Below are 17655 nucleotides of genomic sequence, written 5' to 3'. Positions count from 1 at the left end.
GTATCATGGCACTTTCAGATCTGTTTTTCCACATATTATGAGCTCCCAGCTGGTGGGAACCATGTCTAACTTTTCTTCATGTACAAGTATTTAGCTTGGTACCTGGTACAAAAGAGATGCACAATGTGTTGACTAAATCTTAAGGATTTGATGTGAAACCATTGAATTGGAAGTTGGATGTGGATTATGGTGGTGAGGATAAAGGGATACATTTTGGTTGACTTTTAGGTTTCCTGCTTGGGAGGTAAGAAAGGGGATGTAGAAGGAACAGGCTTGGAAGGAAAGAAATCTGACTTGTTTTTTGAAGATTTTATTTATTTATTTGAGAGAGAGAACATGAGCAGGGGGACAGGCAGGGGACAAGCAGACTCCCCTCTGAGTCGGGAGCCCAATACAGGGGGCTCAATCCTAGGACTCTGGGATCATGACGTGAGCCAAAGTCAGACGCTTAGCCGACTGAGCCACCTAGGCGCCCAGAAATTTGACTTAAAAGATGCTTGTGGGATATCTAAAAGGTCATATCCAGTAGTTAGGTAATGAGTCTAGAGCTGAGGAATGAGATTTGAGCTAGAGATATAGCTTTAGGACTCCTCATGATATAGGTGGTGGTTTTAGCTATGTTATAGATGAGATTGTCCAGATAATTCATGTCATGAGAAGAAAGTCTAGGATGGAGTCCTGGTGTATGCCATTATTTACACAGGGGGAAAAAAAAGGAAAGCTCTGGATCTTCGGTGAAAGCATAAGCAGTCTACACACTCAAGTGTTCCTTCAGATGGAGCTGCCCAGAGTTTGGATTTAGTCTATGGCCTCTAGAGAAATTATAGCCCTATTATAACATTGTATACATTTTTTAAAAGATTTCATTTATTTATTTGCAAGAGAGTGAGTTGAGCAGGGGGAGGAGCAGAGGGAGAGGGACAAGCAGACTCCCCTCTGACTGCAGAGCCCTACACAGGGCTTGATCCCATGATCCTGAGATCATGACCTAAGCCGAAATCAAGAGTTGGACACTTAACTGACTGAGCCACCCAGGCGCCCAAACATTGTATACATTTTATGGACTGCTCAAGAGACTGCATATACTCCAGAGTAGTACAATTTCATTTATCTTTAAAAATATTCCATTACTTGACTTTTTACCTTCTTTCCACTTGATATTTTATGGTATTTGAGAAGTATGTTGATGAAGGTGGTAATGTGTCTAAACATTAATTATCTGGTCCTTTTTATGAGGAACTCTGGCACCTAACCCAAGGCTTTTATTATACTGATGACAAAAAATTTAGTCTAAGAGTAAAACAACTATAGCACAGAATAAACTGGTTGTTTAGAGAGTAGTTATGGACTGAGGAGTTTCATATGAGTTTTTACTGTTGACTTTTGTTATAGGAGGGGTTTTATTCCTGTGAAACATTCCTGTACAAGAGCCTTCCTCTCTGGGATGGCTTCTGTTGTCGATCACAGTTCCTTCAACTTGTGAGCTGGATTCCTTTTAGTAGCTTCTCTGGTATGTATCATGAAAATTTGGGGTCCTTTAATTCAGTGTAATATTAATTAAAATAATCTTGAATAATCTTTTTTTTTTTTAATTCCTAGAGCTGAAACCACTTCTTTTTGACCATCTAGCACAGCTCTTCTTTACATCAACCATTTATTTCAAGGTAAAAAAAACTGTCTTGCTTAGACTGAATAGGAAGTATTGTTTTATGGCCAGTGGTACATGATTCCAAACCCATACTGAAGCGGTGGTTTTCCAGCAGGATTCCCTTGGACCTGGACTTGAGGTGCTGCATTACTCAGATCAAAGTTAATGCATAGAATATTCTGTTTTAAAGATTTTGTTGCGTACAATTTTCCTGAACTGTTCCACTTGTAGCAGATGACAAAGTGAATGAACAGGTGGCAAATTAGTGTTAATAAAAACAAAGTGGGAAATGCTTAACCATACTTAGATTGTTGCGGTTGATATTTTTATAGATAGACTTATTTTACAAATATTTATTGAGAACCTACCATGTACTAGATGCCCTTCTTAACACTGGGAATACAATAATGGCCAAAGCAAGCAAAACCCCTTTGACATTCATATTGTATATTTAGAACATACTCATTTTCTGCTAATAAAATTGTTCCAACCTTATATGATAAAATGTGTTACTATTTTGGGGTATTCCCCAAAAAGACCACTGTGGTTTCCAAGAGTTTTACCCAAGTGAGTTTGAGAACCACTTTGTATAGAATGGTTATTCCTATTCCAGAAGAATGACGATAAAAGCAGTGTTTCTTTTGTAACATTGTTTTCCCCTTAAATCACTTACTGTTGGCCACGTTTACAGGAAAATGTTTTGTCCTGGTTAGTGTTTGTCATATTCAAATGGCACTTTATTAATTACCTGTCACAATAACTTGGATTTGAGGTTTATTTATATTATTTGTACTTACTACCTGACCAATATCATCATTCACGTGACAGTACATACCACTTCTCCCAGCTAATGCATTTTTAGGGACTTCATTTTGCAGCCTTTTGTGATTTTCTTCCTATCTTATAATTGGGTTATTTTTTATCTTTTCTCTTATTCCACCAATCTAGAGAGCTGTTTATCTCTAAATACTAGGTTGAACCATACGAAATTGCCATTTTTATAGGTCAAAGATTTTGATCAATGGCAATTTCATATGGTCTAACCTAATAAGTATGCATACATTTATACACACATACATATATTTATATTTGAGAATGGGAGTCTGCAGAGAAAAAGGGATACAGGAAAGGAAACAGTTGGTGGGCCAAGGACAGAACTCGGGAATACTCAGTATTCTTAGCTAAAAAGGTGAGTCTGTTTTCCCTTCCTTTTCCTAATGTCCTCCATGCTATTCCTTATGTTCCACATATAAGTGAAACCATATGATAATTGACATTCTCTGTTTGACTTACTTCACTTAGCATAATCCCCTCCAGTTCCATCCATGTCGATGCAAATGGTGGGTATTCATCCTTTCTGATGGCTGGGTAATAATCCATTGTATATATGGACCACATCTTCTTTATCCGTTCGTCTGTTGAAGGGCATCTCGGCTCCTTCCACAGTTTGGCTATTATGGACATTGCTGCTATGAACGTTGGGGTGCATAGGGCCCTTCTTTTCACTACATCTGTATCTTTGGGGTAAATACCCAGTAGTGCAATTGCTGGGTCATAGGGTAAAATGAAGGGGGGGAAATCGGAGGGGGAGATGAACCATGAGAGACTATGGACTCCGGGAAACAAACTGAGGGTTTCAGAGGGGAGGGTGACAGGGGGATGGGTTAGCCCAGTGATGGGTATTAAGGAGGGCATGTATTACGAGGAGCACTGGGTGTTATATGCAAACAATGAATCATGGAACACTGCATCAAAAACTAATGAAGTACTGTATGGTGACTAACAACATAATAAAAAAAATAACTCAAATACAATCTCAAAAAAATAAAATAAAATAAAAAGATGAGTCTGTGAAAGAACCTTCTCAAGAGGTATGAAAAGAACCAGAAGAACAACAGTGCCAAAGAAACAAAGGGAATACAGGATATCAAGAAGTAGTGAAGGAATAATGTTGCCATATATCCCAGGAAGATCCAGAAAGATAAGGACCAAAGAGTTTCTTTTGAAATTGATAATACAGAAGTTTTGTGCTACTTTTGTGAGCAGTTTAGTGAAATGTGGGGGTAGAACCAGATTTCTTTTTTCTTAAAGGGAGAGTCATTTTGATTTTATATTTACCGTCTCAAAGAAGAGACTTATATTCATGTATGCAGTGGGAAGCAAGGGCAGTGCTTACCTCCAGATGTTGAAGTGGGATATGGAAATGTATTCAGAGGAAACATTGTCCTTGGGTGGTGAGGGAAAGCCAGGATCTGACTATAATAAGACAGAAAGCATACTCTGAAGAATATTGAAGGTATAGGTTTAGATTACCATGGAATAGAAGTTCTGGAAACTCTAATTGAAAGATTTGGGAAAGATGAGATTGATGAAAGGGGGAAACAAGCACAGAAAATACAGTATAAGAAAGGATAAGTGACCAGAGGGTCTTTCATTTTGGGAGGTGGCTAAGGATAACAGCAATGTGACATGTAGTAGAATTAGCTAAAGATTCAGTTAATGAGGCTTTTATTATTATTATTATTATTATTATTATATTAAATTTATGTGGAGGGGGGAGCAGAGGAAGAGGGAGAGAGAGAATCTTAAGCACACTCTACACTGTGTACAGAGCCCAATGTGGGGCTCTATCTCATGACCCTGAGATCAGGACCTGAGCCGAAATCAAGAGTCAGATGCTCAACTGAATGAGCCACCCAGGTACCCCAGTTTATGAGGCTTTTAAAAGGCAAAAGATTATATGATCTGAAGAGAAACCAGAGTATAGTTTATGAGTTTTTAAATAAATTATTATTACTTTAGCTATTGTATAGCTTGATTATCCAGTTTAATATAATAAATAGTATTTTTAAAAGTCTATTAAAATATTTTCACATTTTCAGTGCTTTTGTTTGTGCTTAGCCAGTTATGTCTATCAGCAAACAACTTTTTTCACTGAAGAATTTTGAACTGAGAAAATTCCACAAATCTACTGTAACAATGCTATTTTCATTGTGGCGTGTTAATTTTCTAATTTCTTTCCACATTGATTTATGTCTCCTGTATAATTACAAAAACAGTGGACATAAATTTAAAAACCAGAATACAAAATTCGTCAAATATAGTCAGATATCTAGTCATAGTCCATAGATGTTATACCAGAATTAATTTTTTTCTATTATTATTTCTAATTTGTTTCTTTGTAGGAATAGAGAACTATATCGATCATCTTCATAGTACAGATTTCTTTATTCTGTCAGCATACATTTCCAGGAATAAAGTTACTGGATGAAAGGAAGGAGTTTGACCATTTTTTATGACCTTGTTACATGCTGTTATTCCTTTGCCATACACAGTTTTTTGAGGGCAGATAGATATAATGGATAGAGTACTTAAATAACAAGGGTCTGGCAGCCATCGAGAAAGAATTGGGGTTTGGGAGATGAGACTAGAGTAAAGAAGACTGACTAGGAGGATAAAGTAATCTTAGAGATCTGAAGGCCTGGGCTAAGGTAGTTACAGTGGGATTGGAAGGAGATGGAAAAGTTGGACATTTTGAAAAAAAAAAAAAGATAGGATTTGGTGATGAAGTAATGTATGAAGGACACTAGATGACTTTACGATTTCTAGCTTGGTATAGTAAAGGAAGCAGGGATATTTTGCCTGGAGGTCTAAGATTTTGTGGGTCCCTTCAAGTAATTGATGGATTGTCCCATGGAAAGAGCAGAAGCCTGTCTGACTTCAGGAGGCAAGATTAGATATAGGGCAGTATCTTTTTACAGGTAGAGCAAACTAAAAATGAAATAAATGACCTTGGGACATAGTATATTTCCTTAGTATATTTCTTGGTGTTAGAGTAGGTTAGGCATAGGCTTGATGGCTATATCTACTGGGGATATTTATGTAGAGAAGTTTCATATGTAGGTTAGATCTGTGCTTCTCAACATTTTTTTTAACCCACATTCCTCTCATAAACAAAAGTCTTATTACTTTAATGTGGTGACTGGGTGGATTAGAATAGGTGAGTGGGAAATAAAAGGATTTAAGTTTTCTGAATATGACAGTAATACTGACTACCTTTTCAAATGTTCAAATCCTTGACTGACACTAAAATAGAACATTGTTTTAGGTGATTCCAAGGTCACTTTCAACTTGAACATATTTATAACCTGAATTCAAGGTGTCAGTTTCTTTAAAAAGTATTAATTGAACTGTTCTATGAAGTGAGCATCCTATCACTGGAGATACTCAAATAGTATCTAGGCCATTATTTGTTAAGGATATGTAATAAAGGTTTCCTATATTAGGTTTTGGGATGATATGGAGAGCTTTCAAATTTATAGATTTATCCTCATGAATGCTCTGGGCACATCTCCGTCAAGACTGTATTTGTATGTAAATGAGGCCCTGAGAAATCAAGGCAAACCCTGAGAAAGGAAAGACTAGAATTGTTTGTTTTCCAGTTACAGAAGGTGAGATAAATTTTATGACTGTCAAAAAGGGAGTAAATTATAGTTGTGACACAAGGTGAAAAGGATAGGCAACTCATTTCCATAGCAACTTCAAAGGATCTCTGAGGGGAGACAGGAAGGAGTGGGTGATACTGTATTTGGAGATGTAATATATGTTATAAATGAATGTAATTTAGAGAAACGAGAGTCTGTTCCTGGGCTGATAAGCTGGGGGCAGTCTTGTAGAGAAAATGGCAAAATAAACTTGTACTCACATTCATCTGTCTCTTGGAGACTGATCAGGCTGGAGTAGCAGCTATTGGGCTCTGATGCAGAACCCAAGAGCTGGATGCAGTCATCTCCACGGTCCCTTCCACTTCTAAGCCTCTGGTTTAATTTGTTAGTTCTCAACACTAAAGTGTGTCTGAATGATTTTATGAATGATTTTTGTTTCGTTTTGCCTTCTCAGTGTAGTGTTCTCCAGAGTCTGAAAGAACTACTGCAGAATTGGCTGTTGTGGCTTTCTGCAGACATCCACATGAAACCTGTGATGAACAGTCCTCTGTGAGTTCTCATACAACACTCCACAAGAGATGATCTGTACAAAAATGTTTGCATATAGAATTTAATAGTGTGGCATGAGACCTTATTGTAAATGCTTAGTCATAGTTTTCTAAAAATTTTTTTGTTACTTTTCGTTTCTCCCTACAATCCTGTGAGGAAGGGTAGTTCTTCAAGTTCAGTTCTGTAAATCAGCAAACCCTAAGCCTCTAAGTGACTTGCAAGAGTTACTGTAGCAAAACATTGGAGAGATGACATTAGAACTTACATCTTTGGCTTCCGTTCAGTTTAGCTCACTTTATAAAACATGTTCTTACTTAAATGTAAAGTCAGTCTGATAATGGCTAGGAAAATCTGTAACTTTGCTGTACAGTTTTGTGGGGGTTTTTTTGTTTCTTTGGTGTCTTTTGATTATATATATTAATCAGTCAATTAATTGACTATATACATTATTTTCACTTTGGAATAAAGAAAGAGCCCCAGATTTCCATTATGTTGATTATTATTAAAGGTGTGCTTTGACTCTTTCTACTAAAATCTTTTGTTTCTCCTATATTATCAGCCACATTATTCTTTAACATTAATTTTTAAAAATGTTCTGTTGTAGAAAATTGCAAATATAATCAAAAGTACAGAAAATAGGGGGATTCTCTCTCTCTCTGCCCTTGCCCCTGCTCATGCTCTCTTTCTAAAATAAATAAATATAATATTTTATTTTTTTAAAGATTATATTTATTTTTGCGAAAGAGAGCGAGCGGGGAGGGGGGAGAGGTGGGTGGAAAGAGGGAGAAGCAGACTTCCCGCCCAGCAGGGAGCCCAATGCAGGACTCAATCCCCAGGACCCTGGGATCATGACCTGAGCTGAAGGCAGGCACTTAACCGACTGAGCCACCCAGGCACCCCAAATAAAATCTTTAAAAAAAAAGTATAGAAAATTGTACAGTGTAGCCCCTATATATGCATCATCTAACTTCAGCAGTTACCAGGTCATGATTAATTTTTTTTTTAAGATTTTATTTATTTATTTATTTGAGAGAGAGAGAGCATGCACACGCACAAGCTGGGAGACGGCCAGAGGGAGAGGGAGCAGGGAGCCTGACTCGGGGCATGATCCCGGACCCCGAGATTATGACCTGAGCTGAAGTCAGATGTTTAACTTGAGCCACCCAGGTGCCTCTCATTTTTTTTAATTTCTAATACTCCTCACTTTCTTCTTCCTTTGTTCTAGATTTTCTTTTTTTTTTTTTTTAAAGATTTTATTTATTTATTTGACATAGAGAGACACAGCGAGAGAGGGAACACAAGCAGGGGGAGTGGGAGAGGGAGAAGCAGGCTTCCCGCGGAGCAGAGAGCCCGATATGGGACTCGATCCCAGGACCCTGGGACCATGACCTGAGCCGAAGGCAGACGCTTAACAACTGAGCCACCCAGGCGCCCTCTAGATTTTCTTAAGCAAAAAGCAAAACCCAGACATCATTTCAGCTGTATAACCAGTATAACACCAAATGAATTAATAGCTTCATTTTATCACCATTTAAAAACGTTTTTTTTTAAGATTTTATTTATTTATTTGAGAGAGAGAGATGAGCGAGAGCACGAGCAGGGGAAAGACCAGAGGGAGAGGGAGAAGCAGACTCCCCGCCGAGCAGGGAGCCCAGTGCGGGACTTGATCCCAGGACCCTAGGATCACAACCTGAGCTGAAGGCAGACACTTAACCAATTGAGCTAACCAGGTGCCCTAAAAACATTTTTAATTGAAATACAGTTGATGTGCAATATTTTATTAGTGTACAACATAGTGATTTGACAATTCTGTATATTGCACAGTACTAACCATGATAAATGTGGTTACCATTTATCACCAAAGTTACTGCTATATTATTGACTATATTCCCTATGCTGTACTTTTCAACCCTGTAACTTATTCTATAACTGGAAGTTATTATACCTCCTAATCCCTAATCCCCTTCACCTGTTTTGCCCCCACCCCCACCTCCATCTCTTCTGGCAGCCATCAGTTCTCTGTATTTATGAGTCTGTTTCTGGTTTTTTGTTTCTTTATTCACTTGTTTTGTTTTTCCACATATAAGTGACATATGGTATTTGTCTTTCTTTGTCTGTCTTATAAAGAACCAATAGTTCTTAATATCTTTAAATATCTAATCAGCATTCAAATTCCCTATATTATCAGTCATAGTCTTACTTTATAAGTATAAGGATCCCTTAGCTTCAGTTGCACGTAGTTAGTGGTTAGCTTGGTTAGATTAGCTCCTACTTTTCTATGTGTTATCCTTTTAGTGATCTCTTACTTTGAGAGGAGCATGGTGAATAGAAGCTTTTTGGGAGTTGCCTGGAAATTGTTTTTAGTTCTTCATATTCATTATTGCAGTGTGTCCATAGATCATGTATGTCTGGTTACTTTTAGAAGGAAATGGAGCATTATGAGTAGTGAAAGCATCTTGTAAGGCTGTGCTTCTCAAAGTCAGGTCCCTGGACCAGTAGCATCAGCATCACTGGGAACTTGTTAGAGATGCAAAGTCGCAGGCCTTAACCTAGACCTACTGAAGTAAATTCTGGTAATCTGTGTTTTAACAAAAGCTCTCATGATTTTGGTGCTAGCTAAAGTTTGAGAACCACGATCATAAATTAAATGTTTAGCCTCTTCAAACATCCCAATTCTATTAAGGATAGTATGTTTGAGTTTATAATCTTCGGGCACTTTGCAATGGAAGTCTTAAGGCACCCCGATATAGGAGCTTTACAATTTCTGTATTTCCAAAAATCCTAGGAGCCTTTTTAAATTAGTGTCCTAAATTTTGGGAGGGCATTTATTTATTTTTATTTAAATTCAATTAATTAACATGTATGTCAATTAGTTTCAGAGGTAGAGTTCAGTGATTCATCAGCCTTATATAGTACCCAGTGCTCATAACATCATGGGAGGGCATTTTAAAAGGAGCTTTGTTGGGTGTCTGGGTGGTTCAGTCTGTTGAGCATCTGCCTTCGGCTCGGGTCATGATCCAGGAGTCCCGGGATTGAGTCACGCATTGGTCTCCCTGCTTGGCGGGGGACTCTGCTTCTCCCTCTGCCCCTCACCCCACTTGTGCTCTCTCTCTCTCTCTCTCACTCTCTCACTATCTTGCTCGCTCTTGCTCTCTCAAATAAAATTTTTTAAAAATCTTTAAAAAAATAAAAACTTTGTTTTCTAAAATTCTTAAGCAAATGGACATAAATGTAGATAACTTTAATGTCATAATACCATTTGGCATTTTTTAATACAGGGGTTTTTTTGGGTACAAAATGGTGGTTTTATTACAGCACGGGGACAGGACCAGGGGGCAGAAAGAGCTGCTATCTATAATACAGTTCTTAGGTTCTCAGTAACTCCTTTTATTTTGGAGATACGGATGTAACGCCATGTCCCTCTCATGACCATATGCCACATGACTGTCAAAGAGGGACTAAATTGTAGTTGTAGATCACAAGGAGAGAAGGGTAGGAAACCGTTCTCAGAAGTGGTTCTTCATTGGGCATTTTTGGTTGGTGCAGTGAATGGGAAGAGTGTGCTACCATTATTTAGTAGGTGGGAGCCAAGGATGGTAAACGTATTACTGTGGGTGGGGAGTAGGAGGCAATCCTGAATAGGGAATTGTTTCATCCAAAATGCCTCTGGTGTCCTGTGGAGAAAGACTTCAGAGGATGATGTTCTGAGCCGTCATCACTGTTCAAATTATTTCAGACACATTTGCCTGGTGCTGCCAAAAATCATAGTTAATACATAGTTTGCAAATGGCCAGCTGACTATATGGATGCCCACCTATGTGAATGATCTCCTAATCTTTCCCTGCTCACTCTGGCACTGAGCCATCACGGTGGTGGGTCGTGGTAGAGTCATCATTTCTCTGGCTCTAAGACTATATATGCTGTTCTTTATTTCTTGTGCATAACCACTGTTGGCTACCTAGATCAGAGGGTAAAGCTATGAAATCACATTTCTAGGTCTTTTCCTAATCCACTCAACAGTGGATTGAAGGACAGGGGTGAGTAGATGGATGAATTGAACCAGTTATACCCATGTGTGATTTAAAGAGACACAGTTCATTGATTTGGGAAGAATATGAAATATCCACATTTGGTTTTTAGTGGAAGATAGAAAGATGCCAAAAATTTTTCTAATTTAGTGTTAGGATTGAACTGAATTTCAGTTAAAGTGAAAATATTTTTAATAGCATTTCAGCTCAGGAATTCAGGTAAAACTGGGTCTTGATTTGTATATTCAGAAACTAATTTGCTAAATGCTGTGGTTCCTGGACATTGGTAATATTATCTAAAGTCTTTCTGGAGCATAATCCTTTATTTCTCTGGTATTTAGTAGAGTGGTTGCTGAGGATGTTCTGTGAATTGATCTTAATGATTCTCTGGAGACTGTGTAGTTTTATGGTTAATCACTGTGGTTTAAAAAAAAATCAGTTATACATTGGAGCACTGATCGTTTTCTGAAATCCTCAGCAACTTTTTGCTATGTATTATTTACCTCTAGCTTGGAAATTGTGAAAACGTTTGCTAATGTGTATCCAAATGTCACGATTTCTTATTGCAGAGAGACAACTTTAGGTGGATCCATGAACTCTGTGTCTGAACTGATTCAGTACGTGGGGCGGCTGTCCACTACTGCAATGCGCTTGGAAAACAACAGTACTTTCTTACTGCACTTTATTTTGGATTTCTATGAGAAGGTAGTACACATCCCATTTTTTTCTATTTAGATTTTTGTGATGGCTATCTGCTTTACTGCTCTGTTATTTAAATTTTATGTACAACTCTTAGTTGGGTTTTGACCTTATTAGCATAGTTAAAATAAGCTACTTATTTTGAAGTTAATGATCATATTCTCACCTGAATAACTGACTTTCATAAAGTGGATAAACAAGTGCATTTTGTGAAGGTTCAGGAACTGCTTCAGTGGACATTCCTTGGAAGAATGCTGACCCTAGACAGAGTCTGTCTCTAGCATCACTTTTTGCTCATTCATTGTACATCCCAGACCCCTGGCAAAAAAAAAAACAACAAAAAAAACACCCTGATGTTTCTTCAGCTCTCCACTTCCACCTTTCAACCACCTTATTTCTCATAGTACCTATAATTCTGGTCTTCTTTGATTTTTTTTTTTAAAGATTTTATTTATTTATTTGAGACAGAGAGAATGAGAGAGAGAGAGCACATGAGAGAGGGGAGGGTCAGAGGGAGAAGCAAGCTCCTTGCTGAGCAGGGAGCCCGATGCGGGACTCGATCCAGGGACTCCAGGATCATGACCTGAGCCGAAGGCAGTCGCTTAACCAACTGAGCCACTCAGGCGCCCTCTTTGATTGTTTTATAAACTATTTGATGTGGACAGAACTATTATCCTAGAAGTACCCACTAATCTCAGTTTTCCTGGCTTCCTCCCTGCACTACTTGTCTTGTGTTATATATTTATGCAGAAACATGCTCCTTTGTTTTCCAGGTTGACAGCTAACTAATATGATAAATCAGTATTAATGGGACTTAAGGTGAAAGAAGTGCTCCCTTCCCCTTTCTTCCCAACTTGAAGATCTCTTCCCAGAAAAAATAGAATATTTTAGTAATGACCTTGTAGAAATAATCCTCTATGGCAAGTGTGATGTTTAGTGAGGTACATTTTTAAGCAGGTTGTGGCTACCTATTCTATTTATGAATTAGGCAGGCCCAAATTTTATGTTCTGTTATTGCTTATTCTCTGTTGCTAATTCTTTGTGTGAAATTGGTTGAGGGCATCTGGGGAATAATCTATATACTGATGTTATCATTCTTCCCAAAAGGTGTGTGACATATATATAAATTACAACCTTCCATTAGTGGTGTTGTTTCCTCTGGGGATCTTCTATTCTGCTCTTCTCAGCCTAGATTCCAGTATCCTGAACCAGCTATGTTATATCATGCACAGGTACAAAGCATTTGTATTTTATAAATGAACACATCATACTTCTATCTTTGTTTTTCAACTGTACAATAAATTATAATTTATAAATACACTATAATAAACTTATTGTATATAATATAATAAAATATTAAATACAATAAGGAACTATTTCCATTTTCTGCCAGAACCTATGGAAATAAGAAACATGTCTTTCTTTTGGTAATGACCTTCCAATATGGGGCTATTTTAATAAACTGTGTTTTTGAGATATCACTGTGGGGGATATGGATTTTAAAAATTCATAGTTAATGGGAATAAAAGGCACAGCATAGGGAATATAGTCAGTGATATTGTAATAGCATTGTATGGTAACAGATGATAGCCACAGTGAGTGGTGAGCATAGTATAATGTATAGACTGTCAAATCACTGTGCTGTACACTTGAAACTAATGTAACATTGTATATCAGCTACACTCATTTTTAAAAATTAAAAAATATTCATAGTTAAAGAATCTTGTGCAGTGGTACTGATGCACTCAGCATTGTTCATTCTCATTGCTGTATCTTAAAGAAAAATTAGTCATTTGCTGACAACTGATTTGGGTCTACATAACTTCTATGATAAAAAGAACATTTCCTGGGAGATTAGGGGAGCTATTTTCAATTATATGAAACTAAGTATTATTTCTGATCCCCTCTAGTTTTTCATTTATAGGCTGAAATTACTCTTTTTAGTCCACAAGTGTTATAGACCCTTTTGGCAAAACTTGTAGGATTATGCCAAGGTTAGAATGTTTGTAAACTAATTAATAGTTCCCAGGCAAGAAAAAACATTTAAAGATTTTATTTATTTTTTTGTCAGAGAGAGAGAGCACAAGCAGGGGTAGCGGCAGGCAGAGCAGGTAGAGGGAGAAGCAGGCTCTCTGCCAAGCAAGGAGCCCGACGCGGGACTCGATCCCAGGACCCTGGGATCATGACCTGAGCCGAAGGCAGATGCTTAACCGATTGAGCCACCCAGGCGTCCCAAGAAAAAAACATTTTTAAGTTTCTCCTTTATTCTTTCTACTGTACCTTTTTTCTACATTAAGAAAACATGTTTTAAATCAGTGACTGCTCTTTTTTTTAAAAGATTTTATTTATTTGAGAGAGAGAGACAGAAAGCACGAGCAGGGGGAGGGGAGGGACAGAGGGAGAGGGAGAAGCAGACTCCCCTTTGAGTGGGGAGCCCAACGCGGGGCTCAGTTCTAGGACCCTAAGATCATGACTTGAGCTGAAGTCAGTTGCTTAACCTACTGAGCCACCCAGGTGCCCTATCAGTTTCTGCTCTCGAACCTCTATTAATTTTTTTATAATGCAACATTAAGAGCATTTCATTCATTGTTTTTTATTTTTTATTCAGGCATAATTTACATACTGTCAAGTGCATATCTTAAATGTATAACTTAATGTTTGAGCCTCTATTTTTATTCTTTGAGAAGAGTGTAGCACAGAGTAATAAAAACCTTAACTAGACAGCTGGGTGTTTGTGTATGTGCACATCTGCATATATTTACATTTAAAATGTACACTTTTGTTTATGTTTACATTTCAAAAGCATTTAATGTTCAAAATTTCATTCTATTCTCCCTTTTAGGTATCGTAACAATTTGACTGCTGCCAAGAAAAATGAGTTGGTACAAAAGGTATGGATGGTAAAACTCTGTGTTAAATCATCAGTGTTTAAAAATTGAGTTTTGGATATATATGATCTACTAGGAGTAAGAAGGAAAGGGAGAATAGGTGATAATGAGAATTTTTTTTTTTCTTTCCCAATAGACAAAATCAGAGTTCAATTTCAGCAGCAAGACCTATCAAGAATTTAATCACTATTTGACAGCCATGGTTGGTTGCCTGTGGACATCCAAACCTTTCCAGAAAGGATTATATATTGACCCTGAAGTCTTAGAAAAAACTGGAATAGCAGAGTATAAAAACAGTTTAAATTTAGTTCATCACCCTGCTCTATTGAATTATGCTGTTTCCTTTCTGCTACAGGTAAGGGCATTTAAAGGATTTTTAGATTTTATATAGGAATATTATAATAACAGAAATAGGAAATGCCGTAAATTTAGTGTGTCTGAATTGTAAGACGTGTTCAGTCATTCCTTTTTAAGTGTCAGCTAGATTTTGGACATTTTGCTAGGTTCTGGAGATTCAAAGTTAATTTAAGTAAGTTTTTTTTTAATTTTTATTTAATTTATTTTTTATTATTATGTTCAATTAGCCAACATATAGTACATCATTAGTTTTTTTTTTTTGATGTAGTGTTCCATGATTGATTGTTTGCATATAACACCCAGTGCTCCATTCAATACGTGCCCTCTTTAATACCCATCACCAGGCTAACCCATCCTCCCACCCCCCTCCCCTCTAGAACTCTCAGTTTGTTTCTCAGAGTCCGTAGTCTCTCATGGTTCATCTTCCCCTCCAATTCCCCCCCTTCATTTTTCCCTTCCTACTATTTTCTTTTTTTTAACATATAATGTATTATTTGTTTCAGAGGACAGGTCTGTGATTCAACAGTCTTAGACAATTCATAGCGCTCACCATAGCACATACCCTCCCCAATGTCTATCACCCAGCCACCCCATGCCTCCCACCCCCCACCGCTCTTAAGGAAGTTTCTACCCTCCCAAGAGCTTGCTTGGGCTTGTGGCAGACAGACTTGTAAATGTTACTGTAATACAGAGAGGTGAAATGAGAAAAGGTACAGTCATGAGAAAGCTAGGGGAGTGATTATTAGTTCAGTTCTGCTTGGGTAGAGATGGTACCAGGTAAGAAAAGGCTGTGGAGAAGTGGAAGCTCTCATAAAATCCTTCTAGACATTATGGAAAATGTAGGCTAGATAATATTATAATTAGAGTTGGAGTCTTCACCAAATACTGCTGATTTAATGGATATCAATATGCTGGAAGGGAGGGAATGTGGTCTTCTCAGGACTTTATCATCAGCCCTGTCATTTTCATTCCTTACCATAGTGTTAGGTCTTTGTTACTTCATTCCTTTACCAGTGACTTGAGGAATTCAAATGGTGTGCATATCAAACATGTGGATGACACAACAGGATGGGATTACAAATACACTGATAGAATCTAATTCAGAATTCCCTTAACAGATCGGAACATTGAGGAATCAAACAAAATGAAAAAGAAATGTACAGAACGGGGGAGATATTCATTGAATAATTGCTTAATATGTGCATGCAATGAACCAGGCACTGTGGTGAACAAGACACATCTGGGTGTTGTCCTCATAGAGCTTATAGTCTAGTTGGGGAGGCAGTTGTTAAATAGACATTGTAGAATAAAGAATGATGAGTAATACAGGGAAAGTACAGAGGACAATGAAAAAATGTACAGGGGTGCTTACTCGATTCAGGCTTTACAGAAGTGATGCTAATCAAAGCTTTGAATTATGAGCATGATCTTGTCAAGATAGGAGCAGTATTTGAACAAAAATGCAAAGATAGAGCAGGGGACAGTAGATTTTTTCTGTTAGAAGGCTAGATGGTAAGTATTTTAGGCTTTGTAGGCCATGTTGTCTCTGTCGAGACTACTCAGCCTTGCCAGTGTAGTGTGAAAGTAGCCGTAGACAGTGGATAAACAAATGAATGGAGTTGTGTGCTAATGAAAGTTTATTTACAGAAACAGGTATTGGGTTGGATGCGAGCCATGGGCTATGGTTTGCTGGCCCCTGTTTAGAGCTTGTCATGTTTGAGGACCTTAAGTAGAACTGTAGGGTTTGAGCAGGGGTTCTACCCTAACAGAAGTACCCAGGGTGCTTTTCCAAAGTAGACATCCTTGATTGTTCCCACCCTGAGACTCTGATTTAGTAACTCTAGGGTGACATCCAGAATCTCCTTTTTTAATGTAATTATTCTGATATACAACAAGGGTTGAGAACCACCTGGCTAGCCAGTAGCATGATAGGAGATGAGGTCTTGAAATGTAGTCAGGGACCAGATGGTGAAAAAAGTAGGCCTTCAAAAACATACTGATTGATTTCAGTATCTGAATAAAATTACGTTTTTAAGTACATAGAGGGATTTCAGAGCTGTAGAGTTTAGTGATTTTCTGATATTCTTCTTTTTCTCACCTTTATAACTTGTCTGACTTATCATATAATATATAAAAATTTGTTTCAAATTAATAGTATTTATATTACTATTAATAATGAGACTACTGGATGAAATTTGAAATAATTTTAGTTCTTTTTGCCTCTGGACTAAATCCTACTAAAACTGTACAGTGCATATACTATATTTTATATATATTTTGATATATTGGTTTCAGTTTCTTTTCATGCTTTAGAGGATGCTTTTAAAAATTTAATTTCATTCCTAGAATACGTAAAGCATTTACCTGATTCCAAATTCTAAACTATAGAAATCTTGCTTCCATCCTTGTCTCCTTCTTTTCTCTTCTTTGTCTGTAGGTAGTCATTTTTTGCTTCTTGTTTTTCCCATCTAGTGTTTCCTTTCTTTAAACTTAGTAAGCATTGTTTGGGGCATCTGGGTGGCTCAGTCAGTTAAATGTCTGCCTTCGGCTCGGGTCATGATCCTGTTGTCCTGGGATCGAATCCCACATCGGGCTCCCCCTGCTTTGTGGGGAGCCTGCTTCTCCCTCTCCTGCTGCTGCTCCCCCTGATTGTGCTCGCTCTCTGTCAAATAAATAAAAATCTTTAAAAAATAAATAAACTTAGTAAGCATTGTTTTGTAATCTGTGTCTGATAATTCCAGTATCAGAAGTTTCTGTGTGTAACTGTTGCCTCTTTTTTCTGCTGCTGCTTCCTCATGTTGCTTGATTTCTTTGTGTGTCTGGTTATCTTTGGCCATGTGCTGGATACCTGGAATATTATTTGTAGAAGGAATCAGAAGATTAGAGTGAGATCTTCCTACAGAGAGAACTTTCATTTGCTTTCTACAGGTACATAGGAGTGCTCTTTGTCTGGGACTACCCTAATCCAAGTTCTTTGCCTAAGGTTCCTTTGATCATAGGTGGTAGACTGCCAGCCTGTGAGAAGGCTAATTTACTTCTGG

At 37.6% G+C, this 17655-nt stretch overlaps 1 protein-coding gene across 1 annotated transcript in view; it reads left to right on the top strand.

The window, feature by feature from the left end:
• The window catches only part of CENPI (centromere protein I), a 61110-nt gene that overhangs the window by 24971 nt on the left and 18484 nt on the right, over positions 1-17655 (top strand). Inside the window, exons 13-19 of the mRNA XM_035024306.1 lie at positions 1393-1510; positions 1600-1664; positions 6548-6642; positions 11240-11375; positions 12477-12601; positions 14212-14260; positions 14394-14612. Of these exons, the coding sequence (XP_034880197.1) occupies positions 1393-1510; positions 1600-1664; positions 6548-6642; positions 11240-11375; positions 12477-12601; positions 14212-14260; positions 14394-14612 (807 nt within the window). The remainder of the gene's footprint in view (positions 1-1392; positions 1511-1599; positions 1665-6547; positions 6643-11239; positions 11376-12476; positions 12602-14211; positions 14261-14393; positions 14613-17655) is intronic.

The sequence above is a fragment of the Mirounga leonina genome, unplaced genomic scaffold, assembly GCF_011800145.1.
Source record: "Mirounga leonina isolate KUSES-001 unplaced genomic scaffold, KU_Mleo_1.0 Mir_101414, whole genome shotgun sequence".
Taxonomy (NCBI): domain Eukaryota; kingdom Metazoa; phylum Chordata; class Mammalia; order Carnivora; family Phocidae; genus Mirounga; species Mirounga leonina.
The sequence above is the reverse complement of the archived record's forward strand: the minus strand, read 5'-3'. Positions and strand labels throughout refer to the sequence as shown.